We start from the raw sequence: 24,898 nt of genomic DNA on the forward strand, positions 1-24,898 counted from the left end.
AAAATGAAGTTAGTATTAAGTGCAAGAGTGGTTAGACATTGCATTGTACAGTATGTACACAGTAATTCAGGACTCTTCTTCCTTGTAGCCTACTTTGTAAACATCAACTGCTTGGACTGTTTCTTGAAATCGCTCATGGTAATACCAGAGAACAATAGAGCGTATGAAGTGATTTTTGGTCCAGAACAAATTTTGCTTTATACAGTATTGAGGTATTTCTTGTCACTTTATGTTGTATATTTTTTATATGTGAGATTTCCAGCTCATATAATCTGTTATGACCCCCAGAAATGTATTTTCGTTCACCATGTCAATGTCCACGCCGTCAATTTGTGTTTGCACATAAGTATCCTTTTTGCTGTTACCAAATAGCATTATTTTAGTCTATTTTTATCAAACTATCTTTTCAGTATAGTTAATTCATCTGTGACTTTTTAATTATATTTTTAATTTATATCACAGTTTGTTTCACAGTTCACAAAAGATCAGTGGTAAATAATGGGCAGTAAATGTTTTTAACATAACATTTAAAAAATGATAAAGTTTTAACTTTTTTTTCCTTGAATCTGAGATCCTGTTGGAGGTTTAACACATGGTGTGTGCTCCCTCTAGTGGATTTAGGAAACTCATGTTCAAGTGACATCCTCATACTGACAGAATACTTGATCCTATATTGTGTGTATATGTGTGTAATATGTACTATGTTTTTAGGATTATTATCAGAGATTTAATTATTTACTTTAATTGTGGAGGTGAGGGGATTGTGGAGGTGAGGAAAGCGTATTTAGAGTCTAACACGCTCTCATCAAATGCATGAACAATAATGAAAAAAGTTAATTGAGTTGATATAATGTGATAATGATTACATAAATTATATGATCTACAGTACATAGTCTACGTATTGTGGAATGTAAACAAACAACAGTGGGTGGGGCGGCGGCTGCCGTATGTCGGCTGTTATGACGTCACTGTCGCAAACAATTTCTGTCGTGAAACCTGGCCGCCCCCTAATGATGGCGGCGGAGCTACATCCGCGGAGCGGAAAGCTGATCGGCCTGTCGAACTCCAACCGAACCGCCCGGCGCAACCAACCAGTCCAAGAGTTCAACCATGGCCTGGTGCTAAGCAAGGAGCCGCTGAGGGACCGGGATGTATTCACTGTCCGCATCGATAAGAAGGTGAAAACGCAGCCGCCATTGCTGTTCAGTGCGGTGGGTGAGACAGGGGGAAAGCGAGGACAGTACTTGGTGGGACGGCTTGAGGGGTCTGCGTGTCTCCCGTAATCAGGGCTTCTCCGACCGAACAGCTCGATTTGACAACAGCTTTCCTTGGACTAGTAACAACATTCTATAAGGGATTTATTGTTAACTGGCACTTGCATACATACATACATACATACATACATACATACATACATACTGTACACGCACACACACATATATATATATATATGTGTGTGTGTGTGTGTGCGCGCGCGCGCGCGCGTGTGTAGCAACAATCACTTAGCCTGCAGCTCACAGTTCATTAGCATGGCTAGGCTAACCGAGTATGTGCGCGCGCGTGTGTCTGTATGTATGTGGATAGATATAGATATATAGTTATAAATATATACATATAGATATATATATACAGAGGAAGTCATTGTTGGTTAGCTTGACTGGCAGGTGTAATGTGTCTTTTGTGTCTTGTTTGTCATACTTTAGGAGCTCACTTGAGCTTCATAGTATGTTGGTTTTGTTTTGTGTTCTCCTGTCATCTGCCCTGCTCTGCTAATGCCTCATTTGTTGGGACATAGTCACATTATATGGTAATAATAATACAGTAGCTAGCAACCTGTATGTGAACCTTTTAAATTCTTTATCATCGTTTGTCTTTAATATTTGATGTTGAGTTTTGCCCATATATTTATCCAGAAATAAATACAGAAGTCCAGAACTGAGCATGAAAACCTATTATTAAATATTACCCTCAGGCTGTAAGTGATTATCCTTCCCATGTGATGCTCTCAGTTTGAGGAGGACCCTCGTAATCAGACTTGCATGCAAAATCAATGCCCTTCCATCACAATGTGCCCGGATTGGCATTGCTGTATTGTCCATCCTGTCTACATCCACTCAGCTACAGAGAAAGCTGATGCACCTTTCATATTGAGGCTTGACTAAAATGTCAGCTTGCCAGTGTAGCAGCCTAATTGCTTTAAACACTTCTTTTTTCCATCCTTTTTCTGAGGAATAAGGATTTGGGAGCAACTAAGACGTCTAACTTGCTGATAGACTTATTGATTATGGGCCCGCATACTGTTGTTCCTATAGAGCATATGACATTTCAGCAGCCCTCAAAGTGATGCTCAAGGTCACTTGTGTTTCCTCCGGTCTCTAGCAGGGCACTCGCTAGCCGCCTGGCATCACACTGGTAGATGAAACAAAAAAGACAAAAACAGAATTTAATCAATATTATGACACATTATCGTGCACACACGCTGGGCTTTCTATTGCTTGTTATTACTTGTTATGTGATATGAAGAATATAATATATTTATAGATGGTGTATCCTGGTAGTTAGTAAACATTTATTAAGATTCAAGTCATTATTTGCAGCACTGCCCATAAATTGTGAACTGATTTAAATGCATGTATTTGCTTGTCTCCTGTTTGTGATGCGTATGATGTTGCATTGTGTGTGATGTGTCAATGAGTAGTGAATAAGCTGCCTCTGTAACGTTGCTTCTTTTTTATCTCAATGCTTTATTCTCCACAAGCTGTTTCTTCACTGACAGAATGACTAAAAATAACCCGACGGCTCATAAAACAAATCACTTTTATATCCATCTGCAATTTTTAGCTCAGCATTTGAGCAATTTCGTGCAAAGTCCCACTTCCCAGCTTCTAGGCGCAAGCACTATCCACCCGCAAATGTTTCTCCTGTGCTGTGCTGCTTGGCGTTGTCTCTCAGCGTTGCCTTTTTTTAACACTCCCCAGGTGAACTTGTGGAGCGGTTCCATTGAGATCGGAGTCACCACACTGGACCCTGCCCTGCTGGACTTCCCTAGCAGTGCCACGGGCCTGAAGGGCGGCTCGTGGATTGTGTCTGGCTGCTCCGTGCTCCGGGACGGCCGTTCAGTGCTGGAGGAGTACGGCCGCGACCTGGATCAGCTGTCAGAGGGCGACCGTGTGGGCATTCAGCGCAGCTCCCACGGAGAGCTCCACCTATGGGTCAACGGCCAGGACTGTGGTGCGGCCGCCAGCGGCTTGCCTTCCAAACTGTGGGCCGTGGTTGACCTGTACGGAAAGTGCACGCAGGTGACGGTGGTGAGTTGTGAGCCGCCGTCGCCCTCCACCGAGAGAGGGACAGTAGTTCGGGATGAAGCGGATGAGGAAGAAGAAGAAGAAGAGGAGGAGGAGGTGCGAGAGGATGCGGGCATCACGGCATTGATGAGTGTAGCAGCAATGAATGGAGTCATGACGGGAGATGAAGGTAAGGAATGCCTAATTAAACTATTTAGAATGTTAATAGAAGCTGTTTTTCACTCTGCTGGTTATTAGTGCCTGAGCTTAGTTGCAGCAGACCAGACAAGTTCCCCAACAACCTGGAGCCAGAAGCAGGTAAAAAAAAAACAAACAACCTCCAATCAGGCCATTCATTTTTGCTCACATGACCTTTTTTGATGAGTGCTGTCCTCAGTTCTGACAGAGCACCAGCTCTTTGATGTCTTCAACAACGCAATATCTTTCTACCGTGCCGAGGATGAAGGCGGAGGTGATGATGGCAGTGGGGGCACAGGAGGAGGAGGAGCTACAGGAAACAATTCCTCCTCCTCTAGAAATGACACAAGGAGTGGAGGTGGAGGAGGCGCAGTGAGCAATGACAACGGGACAGAGACACCAACAGGGGGAGGTGGGACTGGAGGAGATGATGCCGGGAACACAAACAGCAGCCCCGCTGGTACGGCGGGAGGAGGAACGGGATCTGGTACTGTGATGGGTGGCTTGACCACCAACGATGCCCTCCTCTTCCACGAGAAGTGTGGCACGCTGATCAAACTGAGCAATAACAACAAGACGGCGGAGAGGAGGAGACCTCTTGACGAGTTCAACAATGGCGTGGTTATGACCAACCGGCCGCTACGACATAACGAGATGTTTGAGGTGAAAAGACACCTTGTTGTACATGAAAATAATGCTGTCAGTTGAACGTGTGATATTGTGTATTTTCAGATTCGCATTGACAAACTGGTGGACAAGTGGTCTGGTTCAATCGAGATCGGTGTGACCACACACATCCCAAACAATCTGGACTACCCTGCCACCATGACCAATCTGCGTTCAGGTAACACACACAAAAACACACTAAACCGAAGTATTACAAACAAGTTAATATTAATCACTAATATTTAATGTCAGGTACAATCATGATGAGTGGCTGTGGAATACTGACCAATGGGAAAGGTACCAGGCGGGAATATTGCGAGTTTAGCTTGGATGAACTCCAGGTTTGTGAGCATGCACATCATGCACACACACTTCTGCTATTTTTGGTCTCAATGTGCTCTTTCTGTCTCCACTCTTTGTATGATGAGTATGTGTTCCATTGTGCCATTAAGTGAGTCAGAGTGTTTTACGTTGTCCTGTGTGTGCATCCCTCTCAGGAGGGAGATCACATAGGGCTGATGCGCAAAGCCAGCGGTGCGCTTCACTTCTACATCAATGGCATCGATCAAGGTGACACACATGGACAAAAGGGGGGTGGTGACAGCTGTCTGCCGTTATCCTGGTGTTAATGGCTTCATATCTTCTGAAGGTGTCGCCGCAGCCCAGACCCCTGGCGTGGTGTATGGCGTGGTGGACCTTTACGGCATGGCCGTCAAGGTCACCATTGTCCACAATCACAACCACAGCGACCGCCTCCGACGAAACAATGCCATTATGAGGGCCTTGTCACCTGACGTCGGTCGACCCAGGCCCGCCCTCTCTCTCACTCCTGACACGGAGGCACATGAGCGATTGCTCTTCCACCCTAACTGTGGCCAGAAAGCTGCCATCATCAGTGATGGCAGGACAGCGCTACGGCCACAGTAAGGCATCGTCTGGATTCCACACTTCTGCCTCCATATTTGGAGCATCTGAACATAATACTAATTCTTGCCCCTCAGTGCCACCGATGACTTCAATCATGGCGTGGTCCTCAGCAGCAGGCCGCTGCGCTCCAATGAGGTGTTCCAGGTCCGTATTGACAAGATGGTGGACAAATGGGCTGGCTCCATCGAAATCGGAGTGACGACACACAACCCCGCCTACCTGCAGCTACCCTCCACCATGACAAATTTGCGCTCAGGTAAACAAAAATACAGTATCTAGCCGAGGGTATGCCACTTTATGTTGTATTAGGGCTGTACCATTCTGTAAAAAATATACATTTTCTTGCTTAGAATTGAGATGGCGATTGTCTGGGTTGATTTTTTTTTTTCATGGTCGTGCGCACACACACACACATACACACACACACATCATGTTCAGAGCCATGTGCTTTAGTTTTAAAGAAATCACACATTTATTATTGTCCATATTGTTGTTATTATTATTATTATTATTATTATTAAGATAATCGTCATTTTAAATAAAGTTCCAATGGTCTTTCTGCTGTTCTTTGTGGGAAGTCCAGGAAGGACAGTTGACAAAGGACTCGTGTAAAATGGCAGCGTTTGTTTGTGATGCAGTTCATTAAAGATGCTGTTGCTCTTTGGCTCCAAATTACACTTTTTTAAGCCAGTGGTTATGATAGGCTAAACATTCAATGATAACTAATGTTAGTAAAACTAAACTAAACTTTGCCAAAATCGCTATCATTAAGTAAGTGGAAAACAGTAAGTGGATATTCTTATCTCTCAGTAATGTAACTCTTTCTGTGGAAGTACAAATTGCTGCATTTAAGTATGCTCGGAAATCCCAGAAAATACAGCTACACTCAAAACATGTGAATTCAACTTAACCCCTTAGACGCCAGAGTTTTTTTCAGTTTTGACATTACTATTTCAAAAGGTTGTAGCTTGAAAATGTTTAATGATAAAGGCATACTGTAAAATTAGAAAAATCAGCACTATGACCCAAAGTTTGTGATGGGAATAAATGTACTAATCTAATTTGCATGTTATGATGTCACCAGGCTCAGTATTTGTCAGATCCCTGTCTCCACAATACCGGCTCATCAACAGGCTCATTGAAATGTCTGATCCACTTGTGATACTCTTCCTCATCTCTCAAGCAAACCCAGCCATCATCATCATCATCATCATTTACAGCGTGATCTTGAACACCACTGCTGCTTCAACGGCTATTATTACATAGATAGATATAAAGTATCTATCTATTACGCCTGTGAATATTCTCATTCATCCACGTAATTGTATGCTCAGGTCAAATATATCTATTAGCAGTGTATTTTTTTGTTAAGGAGTCTCCGCCGATAGTACCACGTATGCCCCTATTTCCACGTTTTTTTTACATTCCCGCTACACCCCTCACCATTAGCGGTGTTTTGACAACCCACCACATCCCCTCCTGCCACCCCGAACATGGTTTAGCAAAGCATCGGCAAGTATGCTGCGTGTGGACTGTCATGGCGAGCGGACGCCTGCCGCGAGCACAAGGGGCTTCAAAGTCTATAAACTTATAAACTTTGCATAGAAACGCCCACAAATGTTGCTCAGATTGAAGTTACTGATATCCGTCATCTCCTTGTGTAAAGTGTTAACTACATGAGGCACCATATTTGCAGAAACGGCTTGTTAAATTCAGCAATGTTGCTTGTCACAATTTTGCGACGTTTCCGCTTAAAGGGTTAAGTTACGTGGTGTCTTTGAACACAACCCTTCATGGCTCAAAATAACGCGATTAAAGTGCTGATTCTGCTGCTATTAAAGAGACTTACGTGAGGCAAATACATTTTCAGATGTGTGGTATCTTTTAGCTTGATTCAAACTTTCAGTTCATTTGGAGCTGTTAATACATACAAATGTGCTTCATATATTTTTTTTATTATAATAATTATTTCATTTATCTTTCTCTTCATAAAATACAGTAGAATTTCACACATTATGGCAAATGGTGATTAATCATCATTAATTAATTTGAAAACTATGATTAATTTGATTACAATTTGTAATCATTTGCCAGCCCTAATTTTTATACTTTCTCTCCAGGGACATGGATGATGACAGGGAATGGCGTGATGCACAATGGAACAACAATACTGGATGAGTACGGACACAACCTAGACCGCCTCAAAGTGTGTAATATGTCATTCAAGATACATCTTACCCACATATGCACTTTGTTAAGTCCTTGTCACTGTTTCACACAGGCAGGGGACACTGTTGGTGTGGTACGCAAAGAAGATGGCAGCCTCCACTTCTTTGTAAATGGCGTTGCTCAGGGCCCAGCAGCCTGGAATGTGCCCCCCAGTGTCTATGCTGTGGTTGACCTCTATGGCCAGGCGGCTCAGGCCACTATTATGGACGACATGGGTGAGAACCTACAACAGATGCCAAAATATTGTCCTTGAGAAGAGAGTGTGTGTGTGTGTGTGAAACATGTTTTGTTTTTTTGTTTTTTTTTTTAGTGGATCTCCCCCCTCTCCCAGAGGACGCCTCAGAAGGCCCTACAGCCATGTCTCCCGGGAGCCCTTGCTCAGTGGCAGGTGGCAGCACCACTGACCTGCGTTTTCACCATTTGCACGGCACCAATGCCATCATCACCAATGGGGGGCGCACTGCTCTGCGACAAAACTGCCGTAGCGAGTTCAACGACGCTATCGTCATTTCCAACAGGTGAGGTGCCTGTGAACGTGCCTGACTAGCTTTTTGTGCCATATTCAGACAGGAGATTTGGCTTCTTGTAGGTGCCTTCGAGATGGAGAGCTCTTTGAAATCATTATTCAGAAGATGGTGGACCGCTGGTCCGGTTCAATAGAAGCAGGTGAGGAGCATAAGCCCACAGGACCTCCCTGATGATGTCACCATTAATGATCTGTCACTGTGTGTGTAGGTGTGACGGCCATCAGGCCAGAGGAACTCGAGTTTCCCAACACGATGACCGACATTGACTACGACACATGGATGCTCAGGTAAGCAAGCAAGTAAAATTCATGTTTCATATCATTTGCTTTACTCTTTTTTTTCCTGTTTTTTTCCCTCTTTTCTTCAGCGGAACAGCCATCATGCAGGATGGCAACACAATGCGCAACAACTACGGCTGCGATCTTGACTCTCTGACCTCGGGCTCACGAATTGGCATGATGCGCTCTGCCGCTGGTGACCTCCATTATTACATCAACGGCGTGGACCAAGGCATCGCCTGCTCTGGTCTGCCTCAAGGTAGAAGAAGGATAAATTCACCTTTCCAATGGAACACACTTTATTCTTTTCATTTTTTACAATGTACAGTAGGTGTATCCAAAGGGTGTCCTGGAGTAAATTTTTTGGCCCCCAGCTTATTTTTTATTGCCCCTGCATTGCATCTTGTAATGTTACTCTAATTTGGTTTGCCACCTGTAATAGGTAATACTGTATGTTGCGGGTTGTTGTAATAGCTTAACATGTACTGACAGACATTGGATTGGTTTTAGCATCTGTAATGCACAAAATGTATCATAAGGGGAGATGCATCATTGGCAGAATTTGACATTGTGGTGATTTCCCTAATGGCCGTTATTTTCATTGCCAAACTAAGCTACCATCGAAATAAAACCAGTCTCTCTCTCTCTCTCTATGTCTTTCTGTCTCCTTCTCTCAGAGGTGTTTGCAGTGATCGACCTGTATGGTCAGTGTGTTCAGGTGTCCATCACAAGCTCCTCAGGCCCGCTGGACAACAGTCTTTGCACCAGCAACATCACAGAGAAGAGCTTCCCGATCCACTCCCCAGGTAGACAGACACATACACATACTGTATATACATATATACACACATATACAAGTTGCAGTATTTTCATATTTCCTAACTAAACCTGCCATACATGTGTTTTTGCAGTAGCAGGAGTCGCCCACCGCCTCCACAGTAAACACGGTAAGAATGTAGTGTTGCTGGGTGAGGGGTGCCAGGCTGTCAGAGCGGGGGGTTACGCTCACGGCATCGTGTTCAGCGCCAAGGAGCTAAAAGTGGATGAGCTGTTTGAGGTGCCAAAATAATCAACCCCATCATCGCATGTCATGTTGTTTCTCTCTCGTGACGCGTATGTTTTGCTGTGCCAGGTGAGGATTGACGAGGTGGACGAGCAGTGGTGCGGTTCACTCCACGTCGGCCTGACCACGCTACCGCCCCCTGAGCTGCCATCGTGCCCACTCTCCGGTTTCTCCCCCTCCCTCCCACAGCTTCGCGCCAAGGTCACCTGGCTACTCTGTGGCTTGGAGGTCCGCCGTAATGGTGTGCTGCAACGCCAGAACTACGGCTGCTCACTGGACCGACTGACGGTGAAATAGTTGTCCTGTTTAGCGCAAGGTCCAAAGTGCAGTTCGCAGACCTTTTTCAGCCTGCAGCTTGACATATTGCACAAATAAATTAAATATTATGACATATTACACTAATCCAGATTGCTTAGCGTACACTACCTACATTGGATTGGTTTTAGCATCATAAATGCACAAAATGTATCCTAGTGGCCCCTTCAAATTTTCTGTATGCGGCCCTCGGTGGAGTTTGGACACCCCTGGTTTAGGGCATCACCCACAGTGTAACACAAAACATGTAAAACAATACATGCATGTGTGAGCATGTCTTTTCTTTGTTTTTTTAGGTTGGGAACCGTGTGGGTGTGAAGAGGTGCAGCGATGACACCATGCACATCTTCATTGATGGCGAGGACATGGGACCTGCTGCCACTGCGGTTGCCAAGGTACCGGTACACACACACATGCACACATGCATATATACATATCATTAAACATGTCTGTGTTTTTTCAGAACGTGTATGCGGTCCTAGACCTGTATGGTCGAATAACCGCGGTATCCATCGTCAGCTCCACCATGCTTGAAGATGTGGACAGTGTTAAGGCGGTATCTCTCTCGTCAGAAAGCTGCAGTGAAGGAGAGGACGACAGCACACCTGTCAGAGAGGTATGGGACGCAATTTTGCCGTTTGCCCTTTTCCAAGCGTATTTTGAGAGAAATCACACATGGCCTCTTGTTTCATCCAGGCTGAGGGGGAGCCATGCGCTCTGGTGCCCACCGCCATGGCCTTCCTGGAGAACCATGGCAAGAACATCCAGCTGTCCAACCAGAACCTGACGGCCGCCAGAGTGTCAAGCTACAACCAGGGCCTGCTGGTCACCGCTCAGCCTCTGGCCCAGCAGCAGCTCTTCCAGGTGGCTCCCTCTCTCCATTGGGAATGGGTTTGGAACTTTCCACATCATGTGACTTAAAGGCTCTTTTTGCTCTCCAGTTTAAGATTGACCGCCTCAATCCGTCCTGGACGTCGTCGCTGGCCTTAGGGGTGATCGGTCACTCACCAGATCGCCTTAACTTCCCCTCCACAGCGTGCTGCCTGAAGCGCTCCGCCTGGCTGCTGCAGAGGGACTCCATCTTCCACAACTCCCTAAAAGTAGGAGCTCAGTATCACTCCAACATAACAGGAATATAGTGCAGACCTGCCTACATGTACGCATGTTTCTCTCATATTATTGGCCGATATAGGCATAAAAATTAAATAGCGGTTCATATCGGTGTTGTTTTTTCTGCCGACAATGATATCAGTGCGCAAGTGATGACATCGTGCACCACACAGCAACATGCTTGTAGTTCAGTATGTCCGCGGTCTGGAAATATTTCCAAGTTTCGCCTTTGCATTGTAAATATGCAATTTGCAATGATTGTAAAGCGCTCCTTTAATACTTTTAATTTAATATCACACCTCAACTCATTTTCTCATCACTTGTACTCATGCGCTGCTTGTGTTAATGAAACAAAATAACAAGTAACCGGAGACATGTTGAATGAATCTTCTTTATTCCACTGATTGTATTAGTCCGGAGTTTCATACTTTGCACTTTACTTTGTTCTTATAGCCTTCCAAGTTGTATCGTTGCCAGCATTGTTTTATTGGATTCTTATTTGTGAATTTATTAAGACTAATCTGTGTTACTTGATGGTAGTAGAACATGTTGTTTTAGTTGATGATTGGTCATGATTTTGACTATTTTGTTGAGACAAAATGTTTCAAGTAAATATGCCACTTTTCTGTAACATACATTGCATATTGCAGCACTTGTCTCATTTTACACAAACACTGTTTATTTGTGAAATGCATCACAGTAAAAGAAGCTGCTGCTAATACAGTAGTATAATGTAGTACTGGATAATATCGGTATATCGATAAAAACACAATATCTAGCATCTCTGGGTACAACAGTCACTTGTATTGTAAATGTTGATCTGACACCTTCAAGCTAGTAGAAGAGTTTTGAGGGGGAGCATCGAGCCGTGTCTCAAAAATAGAGTGTCTCAATTACTTGTGGTTTTTCACCATTTGCGGGTGACCTTGGTGATCTAGTACTCGTTGGGCGCAGAGAGTTCACCAAACCGCATTTCCTCCTCAGATTTGCGAGAACTACGGCCCTAACCTGGACACATGTCCCGAAGGCACGGTGTTGGGTCTGCTGGTGGATGCCAACAGTTGTCTCCACCTCTACGTGAACGGCATGGACCAGGGGGTTGCAGCACAGGACATTCCCTCCCCCTGCTATCCTTTCATCGACCTGTATGGCCAATGTGAACAGGTACTCTTGTTAGATGACACCAAGGAAGCCTTTTATCAGTACGATTCTAATCAGGAATGTTTTGTGTCGTCCTTTCAGGTAACCATCGTGACAAATAACGTGCCAGCTGTTGGCGGAGAGGGTGGCGACACCCGTTGTCAGGGTGACATGGAGAAGGCGGACATGGTTGATGGTAAAAAGGCGTCCGCTGTGTCCTTTTTTTTCTCTCTCTCTCTCTTCATTGTCCACTGTCATTGTTTGACTTGGCTGTGTATGCACAGGCATCAAAGAGAGCGTGTGCTGGACGCCCCCTCCCGATGTCAACCCCAACAAGTCGTGTGAGTACCAGGCCTTGTGCGCTCGCTTCAAGGACTTGCTCACTCTACCAGGTAACCATCACTCCCAAAATGTTTTAAATATTAGAACAGCAAATCAAAATGACTGATGACTGTTCTCATTTTGTCCCTCGCCGTGCCACAGACGGGTACTTCAATGAAGATGCAAAGTATAATCTGTGCTACTGTGAGTCCTGCCACAAGCTGCGGGGGGATGAGGCGTATTACAAGAGAGGAGAGCCTCCCCGCGACTACGCTCTGCCTTTCGGATGGTGCTGTTTTGCCCTCAGGTGAGAGGATAAGAGCTGTTATTTTTCTGCTCAGACCTACTACTTAGTCTGCTCAGACCTGCCTCTTATGTCTTTTAGGATCAAGCCCCACTGTGAGGTCTCTAATGCACTGAAGAAGTGGCACATCGCGTACCACGGCACCAGCGTAGGAGCCCTGCGCCGCACGTTGGACCACAGCCAGCTGCTTCCTGGTAGGAAGTCCACATTTTATGCTTGTGCCTCAAAGTGGACTCAGGATTAATTCCTGCATCAATGCCACAGGGACGTCGTCCATCTTCTCTGTGTCTCTGGCGAAAGCAGAGGGACTAGACGGGTACAGTGATCCAGAGGAGAACAGCGTCCCCGGCAGGGAGGTTCCGAGAGTGCGTCTCTCACCTACCATGCGTTACTCTGGCCTGGAGATATTTGCTCCCAAAGTGCAGTAAGTTTTCATGGCTGTCCTTAAGGCTCCCACTTGAAGCACAGTTGCTAATGATGTCTCCCATGCAGATTTCGGGACCCCCGCTCTCACCGCTGCCACCAGGCCCAGGTGGGCTTCCAGGTGTGCGTGCGCCCGGGTTCCTACAAGGCGGGGCCGCAGACGCTGGGCCACAGCGAGCCCCTGGACCCCCGATTCAGCAACTCTGAGATTGAGTGGATGACGAAAGAGCAGGGTGGCACACTCCTCTATGGCCTGCTTGTGCGGGTCGAGTGACACCTTCCACTTTTGATAAAGTCACAAATCCAAGCCCTGCCTTGAGCAACAGACTCCTCTGGGATCCAACTGGTCCTTATGATTGTCCACAGGATTATTTTACTGCTTTTAAAGAACAGACACTGCCTGCACTTTATGTTTCGGACACTCGTGGGCAATTTTAAACCCGTCAAAAACAGCAACGTGACACATTTATTAGTTTCCTGAAGATTTTTGTCACTCATTTTAACACCTCATCTGTTCCCATGTGTTTTATTTTTGTAGCACTCGTCCCCTGCCAAGATGAACTTTAATGGATTATGACTGAATTGTAATCCTGTTTTCACACTTGAATTAGACGAATTGATGACTTGTAACTGGATTGTTTACACATGTAACATATTGCAGTTGTGTTTGTGTGCAAGGCTTCCTGGTCTTTGCTTTCTCCTCACCAAAAAATCCAGAGAAAGGTGTTTTGAGAGGATGTCTGGCACCTTTTGGTCCACATTTACAACCTTCTAGATCATTTTTCAGAACTGCAAGGTTTACTACTCCCTTCTTATGAGAACAAAAATGTCTTATGCCCTCAGTGTTAACATCCAAACAGAAAACTGAGGCGTCGTTCATGCTGGCGTTTACATGAGAATGTTCTTAATCGGGGCTCTGTGGTTCCTATCTTGAAACCATCTATTTCTGACACAAGTATCAATTTATTCAGCGCACCCAGTGTAAGATTGATTGTAACAGCTTGTTCGTTTTTGTTCTCAACGAGCTACGTCTCATGACACCCTGACGCTTCTCAAGGCACACTTGATGAGTCAAACTCAAAATGGATTCAAGAATCTCAGTAATCTTTGAGCTGCTGGCATCAGAGGAAACTTCCAATCAAAAATGTGAAACATATTATAATGGGTCATTTATGGCCCAGTGCTGCTTTGTAAAATGTTACTTTTTCCCCCTTTTCCTTTCTGTATGTTGGGTTGTACATAAATATATTCCTGATTTATAAGAAAATGAAAATAAACTGACAGTATGCGCAGAAGGTTTTTTTTTGTTATAGAAATGTCAAACAAAAGACCTACAAGGACATGCTCCTTTTCTGTCAAATTTTATTTAGAGTAAGAAACAAAGTCAACTGACATTTTTTTTTATTGCAGTACAGTACTTACTTACACAATCACACCTTTTGTCAAAATGCTGTTGATTTCTTACTTATTAAGGCCAATAGTGTGTTTTTCTTGGTAGCTTTTCACAGAAATTATAGCTGCTGTGGGGGGCAGCTCTGTCCTGCCATTGAAGATCAGACAAGCATGAAGCAACAACGTCATGACTTTTACAACTTAAAAAAAAACCCAAATAAAATACAGTACATCCCTGGGTTGCATAGTCTGTTTCATCAACCTGCCCTCTGCTGTTAAAAGACGAATTTATGCACCAAATTGGACCCTGAGGGTTTTCATACAGATGTGATCACTTTCTACTCATTTTCTTGACGAGTTACGTTAAAAACTCATTTTACTCAGATAACCCCACAATCGCTAAGCATCATGGGAGACGTGCTCTTTCAGCCTCGACTAAAATCCGGCGACTCTACGTGCTGACGTTGACCCAGAGCTTCAGTGACGATGTGAGACATTTTAAAATCATTCCGCTTGTTGATGGCGTGGCATTAAAAGCAGCGGATTGGCCTACATTTTATGTTTAACGCCATGCTAAACAACGCTAATCCCAGCCACAACTAAATTTGCTTAAATTAACTTTAAATGTAACATTTCATTCTCAAAAAAAAAAGAAAGAAATCCTACAATGCTATGCGACTACACTGAAATATGAGTTTTGCTGCAAACGATAAGGAGATGAGTGAAAGGAAGTTGCTTTGATTCTTTTGTGGGGAAAGCTAGGACAGAGGTGGGCCGATCGATCCAAATATTGAAATCGGCGATTTTAGGGCCTTATCGGTACCGGATCGATACTAGAGGTATGAGCGCAAACATTTTTATTTAATTTATTGTGTTGTTCATATATATATATCATAAAAGTAGTTATTAGTAGCTCTTTTACTTATTTAGCACTATTGACTTTATTTTGCGAAAAAAAAATTGTATTTTATTTATATTGTTACACTGTCTTGTATTGTTGTATAACCATTTCTTAAATTATTCACAAATATGTTTGTTGATACAAGTTGTTTTGCGTGAAGTCTTTGTCCTGTGTTTTAGTCTGATTATAATCACGATCAACAAATTAAAGGCAAAATCTGAAAATCATTCAATGATATTTAAAAATGCCCAAGTAAAAAGAATACGTATCGATACGATACTGGCCCTGTATTTACTTGGTATTGGATTGATATCAAAATTTGTAGTATCGCCCACTTCTGAGCAGCTTTTGATTGCACTTTGACAAAAATATCAAGCATTAATGAGAAGCTCTTAGAGTAAATGACCAAGTCAGTCCAAGTTTGGTTCAGCTTCATCCAAACACACATCTCAAGCACACACACACACACACACACTCAAATATACCACCAACAAAAAAATTCCCTCACAATTTAAAAAAATAGCAAAAAACTCTTTATACACGTACAGTAACCACTGGCGACATGTTCCCAAACCCTGAAGAACATTGTTCACCCACAAACATAATGTTGCTACAGTGGGTGCTTTTTAAAAAAATAGTAGATCACAGTAGTCCAAATGAAATGGCTCCTTTTTTGAATAAATAAATAAACAGAGCATGAGATCAGTGCAAGAAGTCGCCTCATCATGAGTCCTTTTTTTTTTTTTTAAAGAAAACTACAGCAGCCGGTTTGCCTGAAAATAATCTACACCACACACACACACACACACACACACACACACACACATGCAGCCAAGCACAGGAAAAGAATTAGCAGTGAGTTGAGTTTGGCAGTCTGTGCAGTTCCAAGACAAAACCTTTAAGAAATGAACCGGCAATGGTAGGGCCAGCTGAGAGGCAGAGCGGGACATTAAAGAGAGTGCGACATTCTTGTTCTCTCTTAGGGGGCAAAGGAGAAGAGAGGAACCAATCTCCCAGAATGCATTGCAGCAACATTCGGGAGGAAGGAAGGAAGGTGAGCAGCAATTTGATTAGATGTCTGTTGTCTCAGTGGATCTGCTTTCAAAACTTCTTGGGACCCCAGGCGGACATCTGCTTGGGGGTCACGCCTGTCCCAAACGTGGGGAAGTCCTCGGCACTGGTCATGTCTGGGGCCTGTAAAGAGCCACAGACACTATGTTCACCCGTTGGCCTCACCAGAGCGCGGCCTGTCAGGTGCTGTTTGGCCTCACCTTATTCTCTGTGGCGTTCCAGGGAGCGTCACGCACCACAAAGCCTTTCGCCGGACCCCCACTGCCATCATCCGCTCCGCCTGCTCCGCCTCTACCTCCTCCATAGCGCGATGGAGGCTTCATGTATGCTGCCAACGTCTCAGTCTCTGTCACGCTGAGAATCTACAAGAGTTGCAGAGGAGGGGTCAGCCATGTTGACTTGTTGCCATGTTGTCAGAGGGCATCTTCTTCTCTCACATATTCTTCCTCCAGGTTGAGCAGGTGGTCGATGGCACTGTCCACTGTCTCAGGAAGGCCCGTCACTGTCACTTTGTCGGGCTCGTCGGAGTTTGGTGGAGGGAAGCGTATATCCACCTGCAAACACCAGAAGGTTATAAAGACAGGTGAACGGAAAGATGAGTATCAAGGCTCACCTTAAACTCCTCCATCAGCTTGCGTATGGCTTTACCGCGGGCACCAATGATGCGGGCGTGCGTCCTCGGGTCCAAGTGCACATCCTGGCTGACCATCTCCTGAAGCTCAGCCACAAGCTGCCGGATTGCCTGACACGCCTCCTCCACGTTGCCCTCATATCCCGAGATGACAATCAGGTCCTGAGAGACAACACACATGAAGCAACAGAGAGGAAGTGCTTACAGGTGAAGGGTAAAGCAGAAGGTTGCACACCTGTTGCTCGTCTCCTTTGTCAGGGAACTGGATGTTGACGTCGTGCTCTTTTCGAATCTGGGAGATGACCGCCCCCTTGCGTCCGATGATCTTCGGATGGAACTTTGGCTCTACAGACATGGTTACCTTGAAGCTCCGCAGCATCTGCGTAGAGACATAACATAAGTGAAAGGACACAAGCCGTGGAAGAGGACATAAATGTACCTTTACCCTGTCCTTCTGCTCCGCCTGGAGCTCTTTGACCCGCTCCAGCACACCCTGCTTGGCTCGCTGTACATTGGCAGCCAGGCCCGTCACCTTGATGGCATCCAGCTGCTTCTCTGGTTGCGGCACCCAGATGTTCACCTACACACTCAAACACACAGCACATGGAGAGGCCAGCAGAGGGCACCAGAGACTCACAAAGGATCAGCTCACCTCATACTCCTCCATCATCTTTCGGATTCCGCTGCCCTTCTGCCCAATGATGTAACGATGAAGCTCATAAGACACCTCCACGTCCTCCGTGATGGGGACCAAGGCCTGAAGGAAAAAAAGTGATTGAAGAAGAGATGAAGAAGAAGGAGAAGTAGATTTAGATCAAAATAAACATGAGAACCTACCAGCAGGGCAGCTTTGGCCAGCTCACACTTCTCCGCTCGCCCTGATATGGTGATGATGTCGCACTTGCGGGGGACAAACTCTACCTCTGGGCTCACATCCCCATTTTCTTGTGGCGACGCCTCTGAACCTTGACAGGAAAACATAATTGTCTGTGATGTCGGCTCTCAGAGGTTACAGCTACACATGATCAGCAACTAGCATCAAGAACAACCTGCAAAGGCTTCTTCTCTCTCTGGGAACTTGATCTGGACCTCATGCTCCCGGGTGAGGTGCTGAATGCGGCTACCTTTAGGCCCCATGATAGTGCGGTGGTAGCGCTGAGGGATTGCCACCTCCACACTCACCTGGGACTCCTGCGCAGGGAAGGAACAGAAGACAAGCACATGCAACAACAACACGGTTAATCACTGGAGTATCATCTAATGGAGCATAACAATACCATGCCTACTCCCAGTAAATCATCAAGAATGATTTGGCTTCCTTTCTTGGAACTTCCTACCAGGTCCTCAATGATCTCCCTGATGCGTTTCTTGGCAGCTTCCACGCAGTCCTTGGCCCCTTTCAGAGAAACCTTTTGGCTGTTGGCACCCGTGCGAGGGAAGCTCACAGCCACGCCGCCGTATTCCTCGGCAAGTTCTCGCAACACCTGACCTCTGCGGCACACAAAGTGGCGATGGTGGCGGACGTCCACATCCATGGTGTCCTCCACTACATCGTCCTGGAGAAGAAAAATCAAAACAATGGATATCTAAACAATCTATAATCTGAACAGTGAAATATAATGCGTCCTGTGGAGGGCATCACCAAGTTTTTCACCAGGCTTTCTAGTTCTTTTTGTGCCTGACGAACAGCCTCCTCCTTCCCCACGATGGTGATCAGTTCCTGCTCCGTGTCATCAGGCGACGGAAAGATGATGCGGGCGCCCGTCCTGTCTCGTACACGGCGAATATTAGCCCCGCCGCGGCCGATCAGGAACTTGTGGTACTCAGGCTTGGCCTGCAGTTCAACTGTGAAGTTGTTGACTTGCTGAAAGGAAGAGAAAATGGTCAGTCGCACCTGTCTTTTTAAATTATTTCTTCATTGTTTCCCTTCACTCACCTTCTCCTCAGCCAGCTGCAGCAGTTGCTTCTTGGCCTTCTCCACCTCCCCAGCAGGTCCCCTGATGGTGACCTTGTCTGAGCCAGAGCCCTCTGAGGGGAAGTGGATGTGGACGCCGCCACACTCCTCCATGACGGAGCGAACCAGGCAGCCCTTGGAGCCAATCAGGGAGTTATGGAGCTTTGCTGGGATGGCGACCTCCGTCTCTTTAATGTTGGCCTTGAGGAGAGATGAGTTGAGGAAGGCAGAGGAGCGATTATGAGAAGGCGACACACACATTTGCTTTGTCCATTCATTGACTCACCAGTTCTCTCTGGATGGCGAGGATTCGGTCTCTGGCCGCCTCACAGTTGCCCTTCTTGCCTGTGATGACGATCATCTCAGAGTTGCTGTTCTCTGTGGGCAGGTCGATCTTAGTGTTGGTCTCCTCGCGGATCTGACATGAATGACAACACGTCATTTCTTGGACACCACGTCACATGCTCACGTGAGTACAGCACTACCTTTTTGATGTTGGCGCCACCTTTACCAATGATGTTTTTGTGAAACTGCTTGAAGATGGGAACAGACAGCGAGAAGCTGTTTTCTATCTGCAGAGAGCAGAGGTATGCTGCGAATAAAAACAATTCACAGTAGTCGGCGTGCTTTGTGGAGGTCATACCAGGTCAGCAATCATCTTCTGGAGGAACTTGGCACACTTCTCCACCTCACTCTTGGGCCCTCTCAGCTGCACGATGTTGCTCTTTTGCGCCGGGTCGGGGAAGTTGATGATGACCTGGAGGTCAAAATTCATAAGAATTCTTTTGATCAAAGTGAAGGAAACGTTGAGGAGAAAGCAGGGTCACCTCAGGGAACTTGTCTCGAACTTCCTTTATCTTCTCTCCCTTCTGGCCAATGATTGTCCGATGGAACTTGTGCTCCACAATCAGGTCTTTGGTCCTCTCGTTCTCCTGGAAGTCGGTTTGACATGTAGTCAGCTTGCTTTCATGTCACTTCTCATCTAGTACGATAATCTTGTGCTCACCATTCTTTGGACCATCTCAACGAGTTCCCTGCGAGCCAGCTGGACGCCTTTGGGGTCTCCTTCAATCCGAACCAAGCCGCTTCGCTCTGAGTCCTGCGGGATTCTTACTGATACTTTGTACTGCTCCTTGATCCGATTGACTGGAAAAGAACAGAAAAAAGGTTGGGAAGAAAAATGCTCGTATGACTCAGTTTTTTTCCCCCCAAGCATCTACTCACTATTGGCGCCATTCTTCCCAATGAGGTGTCTGTGGAAACGCTGGTCTATGTTGATCTCAGTGTAGTCCATCCTTACCAGCTGGACACAGATGGGGACAAAACAAGATCTTGTAAGAAAAAATGAAAAATATGACAAATCGAAGGAGACATTAAATATCCCCCCCCAGACCAGGTCCTGGATGATCTCTTGTATGTGGGCCTGAGCCTGCTCCACCTCCTCAGTCGGCCCCTCCAGGCTGATACGCTCCTCGCCATCGGTAAACTCAATGTGAACCTACGGACGCAGAACTAGTCAGCATCTATCCTCAATCACGTTCCGCTTTTTCTTTCAATTCCATGTTACGTTCCTCTTACCCGTGGCAGCTGCTGCGTTATCCGCCCAATGTTCTGTCCCTTCTTGCCGATGATGAATCGATGCAGCCAGGCCGGGGCCATCACCTCCACCACAATCACACTTTTGGCCTGCAAAGCGAGGATTAAACGGACAAAAAAAGTTGACATTCCACAGACATTAAAGAGCAAAGACTGAGATGAGTGACTAAAAAAAATACAGTGGAACCTTGGTTAGCATCATTAGTCTTTTCCAGAAGGTCCAACTCTAACCGAAACGTACTCTATCCAAATAATTTTTTCCCATAAGAAATAATGTAAATCCAATTAATCTGTTACAAAAAGCCAAAAATACTAGACAACAACAGGATTTTATAGTTTTGCATGCAAAATGTAAACAAGTTGTGATTTTTGTCAAAGACATGAAGTGGCAGCGATATCTACACGGATGCCAGTTTTGTGTTTTGCCATGAGTTATTTCTTGAATTCAATAGTGCTTCTCACCTCATGTCTCTGGGTTTCTTTTGATCACGGCTGAAAAATAACACAAAATGGAGCCGCAGAAAGTTGCAAGTGCCAGCATTTTGATAGAGAAGGGGAGAAACACCACTGAATTCAAGAAATAACTCAAAGCACAACACGAAGGTGGTGTCCGAGTTGATTTTGCTGCCACATCGTGTCTTTCGCAACAATCACATTTTCAGTGAAGGTAAAAGTAACCTTAGATGTTCATTTATCCATTTCATGCATCATTTATATGTGTTTAAAATTGTTTTGTGCATGTCAAATTAAATTAGTAAAACCATAAACGTATTTTGTGTTAACATTTTTGAGACTTGTGGTGTAACTGTGGTAGTTGGAAAAGAACTACAGAGTCAACCGCTGATGACATCATAGACGGGTGACAGCTGACTTCCGGTTTCTGTTTCCATCTGATAGGAAGCTAATAGGCTGCTAACAAGGACGTTTTGTGATAAAAATACACAGTTGGACTCATGCGGTGTATTAATAACACGACAAGATGCACAACATATTGTACGCTACACAGAAAATATATACAAACTGAGGCGCACATTTTCACCATTAACTGAAAAACATGCTAACCGAGGTTCACTGTACCCAAATACTGCATCTCCTCCCCTGCCCTCCTCACCTTGGCATAGACCTGTGTGAGGGCCGGTCCCAGCTTGTCCGGCTCCCCCCTGAGAATGATGGTCTCTGAGCCTGAATCCAGCAGGGGCATCTCCACCGACACCCCCGTGGCCTCCAGGATCTCCTGCAAGGTGTTACCCTTGGGGCCGATGATGTACTTGTGCTGTGATTTCTTCACCTCCACTGAGATGGTGGTTGTCTTCCTCTTCTGTTGGGTAAGAAAAGTAACTAGTTATTACTTGTTTGGTACTACTCTCTTTGGCTGGACAAAGCGACCACACCTTGTCGTCGTAGATGGCTCGGATGCGGCTGAGCGCCAGGGCAACAGCCTCCTTCTCCCCGGTGATGACGATCTCGTCCTTCGGCAGGCTGGGTGGAGGGACGCTGATGCGGGCGCCAGTCTCCTGACTCAGCTCCTGCACCAGCCGGTTGTGTGGGCCAGCAATGAAGGGATGGAAGACCTTCTCCAGGGAGAGACGCTCCACTGCACGCTTGTCCTGGGGAGAGTGAGACGGAACATGAAGTGTTGCTCATAGCTACATACTTCATTGTAAATGCTTTATTTAAATACCCCGTCAGGGGAAATTCATGCTTTTCATCCAAATTCATGAATGACGATTAATTATCATGTGTCAAAAGACAGCCAGGTGAGTTTCCCCCACGTCTGACCTGTTCCGCCGAGATCAGGAGTATCTCATGACGGGCCTTCTCGATACCCTCCTTGGTGCCGGTGACGCGGATGTTGGCGCTGGGGTCGTCTGGGCGTGGAATAGCGATCTTGGTGGCCGTCTTCAGCTCCAGCTCTTGCAGCTTCTCGCCATTCTTGCCGATGACAAAGCGATGGTGCTCCTTGGGGATGCCCACCGTGGCTGAGGCCTAGGGTTTGTTTAAAATAAAAAATTTAAAAAGGAAGTGCAGCCACTAATAAATGTAGCGAGACAAATTGTAATTTTTCTGACTTTACCTGAGTCTGCAGTCGCGCTACAATTTCCTTTCGAGCCTTCATCACAGAGTCCAGTTTGCCGGTGACCATGATGGATAGGCCCTGGTCTTTAGCCAGGGACAGCTCAATGTGGGCTCCTGTCCGCTGCATGATGTCCAAGCACACTTTAGCCTCTTCACCTTCCCCAAACTGGCTGTTGTCCTTGTAGCGGCGCTCCTCGAGGGGCACGTGGAACACCTGGAGACATCGCAGGCCAATATTGTAGAGCATGACGGGTGTTGTGGATGCTGTCGCCGGCAAACAGACCTGCGTGATGACGGAAGCTTTGATAGGTCTAATTTTTCCCCCCCAGGCAGGGGCCACCTCCCCGGCCTTCTCCCCCGGTGCACCCTTCTCTGGCAATGGCGGGAAGGCCTCCAAGTAGGTGGGGATGTAGGCCTCATCCTCCGGGACACAGCCTGTACCAGAAAAGTGAGCAAATGTGAACTGATAAAATGATAATCAGTTGATAAGATGATAATATCAAATGATGAGAAAATGTTACCGATCATCTCCTCGTCTTTCAGGCCGCTGCGGTGCTCCGCAAAGCTCTCAGGGGTCAACACTGCCACTGAGCTCATAGTTCAAGACTTATTCCGCTATTCCACTGAAACAACAGAAGGAGAGCAAAAGAAAAGATGAAAAAACAGTTGATGCATATATTTTTGAAGCATGTCTAACCACTGTTTTCCACAAGGCATAGATACATGCTGCACCTGAGACTCTCCGATTAATCCTTGACAAGTCCTAAACAGACACAGGGGGGCTATGGTGCTTTGGGGGAAACACAGAGTCAAACACACACACTGAGGCGACTGCTAGTAACATACCTGGTGATGCACATGTCATAAGATCTCTAAATGTGCAATGCCGCTACTCTTTGCAACAGTGACTTTCTGTCTATGAAATGTTCCAGGCAGGTGACTCTCCTCTGAAATGCCACTTTGCATGCTAGAGCTTTACCTTAATTCACAACTGCAAGGTGACATGCTGCCAACAACAACCTGAAGGTAAGCTCGGTAAGGTGCAGACATACACTTCTTGCAGCCCACTCAAGCCACAAGATAGACACATTGTCTTGTGCAAAGAGTTTTACCTGCAAAGGTCGATTGCCAGAGAGTCCGTCCAGTTAGCGGCTACCGTAAGCGCTTCAGTGTGAGTCTGTTTTTCAGCTCCTGGGTGCATAGCAGATTTTAATCATTTTTTAAAAGTCTGTAAGCAAACACTGCACTTTACAGCATAACACACCTACACTGTGCTGCACACTTCTATGTGATCCAATCGTCTCTCTTTCCTGCAACGACCCTCCACACTAGTGGTCATGCAGATTTAATCATACAGTCAAAACATAAATGTAGTTTCACCAGACATAGTTTCACTGTACAACATTAGTGGGCGGCAGTGACTCAGAAGGTAGAGAAGGTCATCCCACAACCCGACACTTGTGCTGTTGTGTCCTTGGGCAAGACACTTCACCCACCTTGGCACCAGTGCCACCCACACCTAAGCATGCACATATCATTAATGTACAATTATCATATGCGTTTGACAGCTCGTAAAGGCTTCAGTCTGGGAGAGTGTAGTACTTGTTTACTCATTTATTTCCTGTTTGGCCACTTCACTAAGCACTACATCAATGTTATGTAATTTCAATTAAATCATACATTTTTATTTAGTATAAGCCTTCTTCGTTTTATAAAGTTCTTCGTTTTAGATTTAATTTGTAGTTATATGTGATAGTGATGCTAATAATAGTGAAGGATTTGGGCGGATGCATTATTTTTGATTGTGCAACACTTCTCTATGAAATCCATCACTTGCAAAGGTCGCCAGTAAAGGCAAGAAAGAAACAGCTGAGAGCAACGACTGTGTTCGTGAACTGGGGGAAGATGGAGAGACGACATAATCCAGCCCTAAGGCGCATCTCTAGCCGGTCGACTGCTTTGCTAGCTCGGGCGTTCCTGCGCTTCAAAAATTAACCACTGTTAGCAATCGCGGCCGCAATATGAGCGTTTTTATGCTTTTATAGCGCAATAATATAAACCTACTTATCAACAGCCAGACGCCACGATTAGCCGCCTGTGCTTTCTGATAATCGGCTAAAAAAAACACGCCAGGCGCACTAGCTCCAGGGCGATAACCTTGCTAACCCTGGCTGCGTCTCTTTTGTGGGCGAACCGGCGGCTCTCTGTTTAGGCTACGTGTGGACGTGAAGCTTCCCGACCGATACTCACTTAAATAAGAAGGTAATTAATAAAAAAAATGCAACGGTATCTCACCTTTACAGAGAGAAATCTAGCAGAGGGTGTGCGTTTGACAGGTGATGGTGTAAACACAGATGTGATTGGTCTAGCAACATTTCCTCTGCCGGCGGAGGGATACACTCAGATGCGCTCTACGGACTGGCAAGCCAAGTGCCGCAGTATAGTTACGCCAAAGGAGCATCTAAATAAAATAGACCCCCGTGACTCATCTT

At 45.7% G+C, this 24,898-nt stretch overlaps 2 protein-coding genes across 7 annotated transcripts; one reads left to right on the forward strand and one right to left on the reverse strand.

Annotated features, from left to right (window-relative positions):
- Window positions 1–800: 800 nt before the first annotated feature.
- neurl4 (neuralized E3 ubiquitin protein ligase 4) lies at window positions 801–14,566 on the forward strand. Its single transcript, XM_054799841.1, has 29 exons — window positions 801–1,178; window positions 2,979–3,474; window positions 3,543–3,602; window positions 3,682–4,145; window positions 4,215–4,326; window positions 4,401–4,489; window positions 4,646–4,718; window positions 4,798–5,071; window positions 5,150–5,331; window positions 7,196–7,281; window positions 7,357–7,519; window positions 7,615–7,822; window positions 7,894–7,970; window positions 8,040–8,118; window positions 8,199–8,368; window positions 8,787–8,915; window positions 9,021–9,166; window positions 9,242–9,460; window positions 9,784–9,882; window positions 9,951–10,103; window positions 10,184–10,351; window positions 10,429–10,587; window positions 11,582–11,761; window positions 11,840–11,933; window positions 12,022–12,129; window positions 12,221–12,365; window positions 12,444–12,556; window positions 12,627–12,786; window positions 12,855–14,566. Exons 1-29 carry the CDS (start codon window positions 948–950, stop codon window positions 13,057–13,059), a joined length of 4,842 nt encoding a protein of 1,613 aa, XP_054655816.1. The 5' UTR covers window positions 801–947; the 3' UTR covers window positions 13,060–14,566.
- Window positions 14,121–24,807, reverse strand: hdlbpb (high density lipoprotein binding protein b). 6 transcript variants are annotated; one of them, XM_054799843.1, is made up of 28 exons: window positions 24,702–24,784; window positions 23,671–23,734; window positions 23,519–23,597; window positions 22,928–23,029; window positions 22,690–22,841; window positions 22,405–22,620; window positions 22,110–22,316; window positions 21,722–21,937; window positions 21,442–21,648; window positions 20,313–20,420; window positions 19,959–20,232; window positions 19,741–19,880; window positions 19,562–19,666; window positions 19,378–19,491; window positions 19,220–19,306; window positions 19,021–19,152; window positions 18,717–18,935; window positions 18,423–18,644; window positions 18,118–18,336; window positions 17,830–17,971; window positions 17,618–17,745; window positions 17,433–17,537; window positions 17,220–17,360; window positions 17,016–17,159; window positions 16,763–16,942; window positions 16,587–16,703; window positions 16,350–16,511; window positions 14,121–16,272 (listed from the first exon to the last, which is right to left on the reverse strand). In XM_054799843.1, exons 4-28 carry the CDS (start codon window positions 23,001–23,003, stop codon window positions 16,180–16,182), a joined length of 3,906 nt encoding a protein of 1,301 aa, XP_054655818.1. In that variant the 5' UTR covers window positions 23,004–23,029; window positions 23,519–23,597; window positions 23,671–23,734; window positions 24,702–24,784; the 3' UTR covers window positions 14,121–16,179. The 6 variants fall into 6 exon arrangements, with proteins under 6 accessions (XP_054655818.1, XP_054655820.1, XP_054655822.1 ...); XM_054799847.1 differs by lacking the exon at window positions 23,671–23,734 and having other exon boundaries at window positions 14,122–16,272; window positions 17,226–17,360; window positions 19,959–20,037; window positions 20,128–20,232; window positions 24,702–24,807; XM_054799846.1 differs by lacking the exon at window positions 23,671–23,734 and having other exon boundaries at window positions 14,122–16,272; window positions 19,959–20,037; window positions 20,128–20,232; window positions 24,702–24,807.
- Between the last annotated feature and the right edge of the window lie 91 nt (window positions 24,808–24,898).

Source organism: Dunckerocampus dactyliophorus, chromosome 15, assembly GCF_027744805.1.
Source record: "Dunckerocampus dactyliophorus isolate RoL2022-P2 chromosome 15, RoL_Ddac_1.1, whole genome shotgun sequence".
NCBI classification, from domain to species: Eukaryota; Metazoa; Chordata; class Actinopteri; order Syngnathiformes; family Syngnathidae; genus Dunckerocampus; species Dunckerocampus dactyliophorus.

What these genes read in the sequence shown, in the direction of transcription:
- neurl4 (XM_054799841.1), top strand. Translation starts at nt 948, where the DNA reads ATGTCGGCTGTTATGACGTCACTGTCGCAAACAATTTCTGTCGTGAAA. An exon ending in CCCAGCAGCAGCTCTTCCAG is followed by an intron (nt 10,352 to 10,428) that starts GTGGCTCCCTCT and finishes TTTGCTCTCCAG; the next exon opens with TTTAAGATTGACCGCCTCAA. An exon ending in GGACTTGCTCACTCTACCAG is followed by an intron (nt 12,130 to 12,220) that starts GTAACCATCACT and finishes GCCGTGCCACAG; the next exon opens with ACGGGTACTTCAATGAAGAT.
- hdlbpb (XM_054799843.1), bottom strand. Translation starts at nt 23,003, where the DNA reads ATGAGCTCAGTGGCAGTGTTGACCCCTGAGAGCTTTGCGGAGCACCGC. An exon ending in AGATGATGGAGGAGTATGAG is followed by an intron (nt 17,361 to 17,432) that starts GTGAGCTGATCC and finishes TTGAGTGTGTAG; the next exon opens with GTGAACATCTGGGTGCCGCA. An exon ending in AGCTGATGGAGGAGTTTAAG is followed by an intron (nt 16,704 to 16,762) that starts GTGAGCCTTGAT and finishes TGGTGTTTGCAG; the next exon opens with GTGGATATACGCTTCCCTCC.